The sequence below is a fragment of the Tupaia chinensis genome, unplaced genomic scaffold (genome assembly GCF_000334495.1).
Source record: "Tupaia chinensis unplaced genomic scaffold, TupChi_1.0 Scaffold144171_2, whole genome shotgun sequence".
Lineage (NCBI taxonomy): Eukaryota > Metazoa > Chordata > Mammalia > Scandentia > Tupaiidae > Tupaia > Tupaia belangeri.
This window is the reverse complement of record NW_006204028.1, coordinates 1,100,659-1,103,559: the sequence shown is the minus strand read 5'-3', so window position 1 is coordinate 1,103,559 and position 2,901 is coordinate 1,100,659. Positions and strand designations below refer to the sequence as shown.

Below are 2,901 nucleotides of genomic sequence, written 5' to 3'. Positions count from 1 at the left end.
CTCTTTTTTTCTCTCTCTCTCTCTCTCTCTCTCTCTCTCTCTCTCTGATCAAACTGGAAAAGAATAGTGATAATAATAATAAAGTTAAATAAAATAATTTTTTTAAAAAAATAATAATTATTTAAAAAAAATAAAAAGGCAAGTTTTTTTGTACAGTATCGAAGGGTTGATGGAGGAAACTACTGAAGGCTGGAGGTGACCAAGGTGGGTCTGTCGCCTCTCAAAACCTGAGGAGCTCTGCTTTTTTTTTTATTCCTTCCTAGGAATCCTGTTCACTGGGGAGCTCTGGGAGTTCTTGAGCTTTGCCGAAAGGTACCCCACCATCATCTATAACATCCTGCTCTTTGGCCTGACCAGTGCCCTGGGTCAGGTGAGTGCTTGAAAGACGATAACAGTTTCTCCACTGTGGTAGTGGGTTCCCGGAAAAAGACTGGCCTGGCTGGGAGAAGAGGGATGGCAAGATTAGTCCAGACATCAGTTCAGATTTCAGACTTCTAGCAGATACTCAAGAACCAGCCTGACCCCCCTTTCCCTGTCTTTGGCCAGAGCTTTATCTTCATGACTGTTGTGTATTTTGGCCCCCTGACCTGCTCCATCATCACCACCACTCGGAAGTTCTTCACCATTTTGGCGTCTGTGATCCTCTTCGCCAATCCCATCAGCTCCATGCAGTGGGTGGGCACAGTGCTTGTGTTCCTGGGTAAGTTCCATCCAGAGGGATCTTTCTGAGCCACACCGAGGGATGGTGACAGGGCCTTATATTCCCCTCCTAAAACATACTTGTATATTTATGAAATGTACTTAGATATTTTAGAGAAAACTTTGTTTACAAAAAGAAAAAAGGGCTGGCTCCATGCCCTGGTGGTTAAGGCAGCTGGACCCCCTATGGCTAACCACATGGTTTGAATCCTGAACCCAGTGGCTTGAGAAACATACTGGGCACATGTGTGTGCATGCCCAAAATCCCAGGGAAGATGGAAGAGAAAGGATTGTGGCATGACTGTGCCTGGGGGAGTGCCTTATCCTTTCCCTCTCTCTCTGGTGAGTGCACACACCCTCTTGGGAAAAAGAGAAGAGGAAGCATGTTTTTTTTCTTAGAAATAATTATAGGGAACCAGCAGTTAGCGTAATGACTATGTCGCTGGACTCCCACGTAGTCGACCGCAGTTCGTGTCCCAGACCCGGTGGCTTAAAACTCACGCCGGGCACGAGTGTGTGCGTGCCCAAGATCCTGAGAGGAGAATGGAGGAGAAGGGATTGTGGCATGACCATCCTCCCTGGGGGATGATTTCTCGCTTTCTGTCTCTATGTGTCTGTCTGGCGAGCGCACACACCCTATAGTGAAAACCTCTCCAAAAAAAAAGAAAGAAATAATGATAAAATCCAGCCTTTCTAGTGTGCATTTCATCAGAGTGATTTCCTTCTGGTAACAGAGTTCTCCAAACCTAAGCAGAGTAAAATTGTCATGCTCACTCCCTACCAGTGTTGCTGTGGACAAGCTGAGAGAAATGGCTTAGACGTTTTGACTCAACGTTTCTTTCAGTCTTGCTATGTTCATATATATATATGTGTGTGTGTGTGTGTGTATATATATATATATATATAAACAGTATCTTGGTAATTTTCCTTATTTGGTGCTATCTCATTGTCTCTAAGGCAGTTATAAAAGAACCAGTGTTCTGAAATTTAAATTGGTTAAAACCCCAGTTTTGCGGAGCCACGGCTGACACCCACCCCCAAAAAATCATTTGTTCGGTTTCATCTCCGCAATAAAGGCTAAGCACATTCTCTCCCTTTCTAGGTCTTGGGCTTGATGCCAAGTTTGGGAAAGGAGCAAAGAAGACATCCCACTAGGAAAAGAGAGACTACCTCCACTCCGAGAATATTTAAATTATTATCTCAAACAGGGACATCTCTCGGCAGAACGGACTCAATAGGGATAAGGGACTGAGTTCCAGGTTTTAAAAAAAAAAACAAAAAAAAAAACGCAGCAGCGAAATCACATATTCTAAAAAAAGCACTTGGATTTGAACCAGACAGTTGGCGGTTTCTGTTCTTGATGACCTGGAGCACCATCTAGCATAAATAAAGAGAGAAGGAAGAGACAGAGCTTGATGCCTGTTCCCCTCGCTGCTTCTCGGGTGTAGTTAGCATGGCCGAGTGGGTAACTCCCCAAGAGCCTGAGTGTCACAGGGAGGAATTGTAAGAGATTTTGTATCTGCACTGTTCCTTCGGCTGAAGCTCTCAATATTCTAAGGCAGGCGGCTGTTACAGAGAATGTAAAAACCAGTTGAACTCTCCAAGCTCTGGTGGGCACATACTTCCTAAGACACTAAAGGTATGTTGCTTTCTAAAGAAACATTTTGTGAGATTGGGATAAAAATGAGCCTAAATCCTGAGAGTCTACTGGGTTTTTACACTTCCCCACTGCCACCCCTACAGTGAAAGCTTGGCCAAAGCCCAAGTGGAGACCGAGTGCTTATGTCTTGAACAACTTTGGAAGGGTTCTGAGTGTACTTTTCCTGATTCCCTCCATCTCTGTGCTCGGGCCCCCTTGCAGAGGCTGGGTTAATCCCTCCTATTCTCCTGCCTCCCTCAGCTGCTAAAATATGGCTCTGCTATCCTGGCTGTGCCAAGGTGTCACCGTGCCAGCCTCTGCCTGTTGAAAGGGATACTGGTGGAAGGCATGGTGGCTGGGTCCTGGCACAGCCGCTGTCAAGCTTTCTGGGTGGCAACGTGGGGAAAGGCGGAGCATGGAGCAGAGCCACCTGCCCACTGCTGCCTTCAGAGCTGGAAATCTCAATTCTCCAAGGACCAAACTTTACACATGAAAGTGCATTTCCACCAGCTGCAACTTTCCTTCCATCTGTTCAGCAGCCTCAGCCCCTTGGCTTTCCAGAT

General features: G+C 45.8%; 1 protein-coding gene across 2 annotated transcripts in view; it reads left to right on the top strand.

Annotated features, from left to right (window-relative positions):
* The window catches only part of SLC35B1 (solute carrier family 35 member B1), a gene marked incomplete at its 5' end in the record, with an annotated part of 6,983 nt that extends 4,873 nt beyond the window's left edge, over positions 1 to 2,110 (top strand). For both annotated transcript variants that reach the window (XM_006166176.2, XM_014583236.1), the window contains 3 exon segments: positions 264 to 370; positions 547 to 700; positions 1,802 to 2,110. In XM_006166176.2, the coding sequence (XP_006166238.1) occupies positions 264 to 370; positions 547 to 700; positions 1,802 to 1,854 (314 nt within the window). In that variant the 3' untranslated portion in view covers positions 1,855 to 2,110.
* Between the last annotated feature and the right edge of the window lie 791 nt (positions 2,111 to 2,901).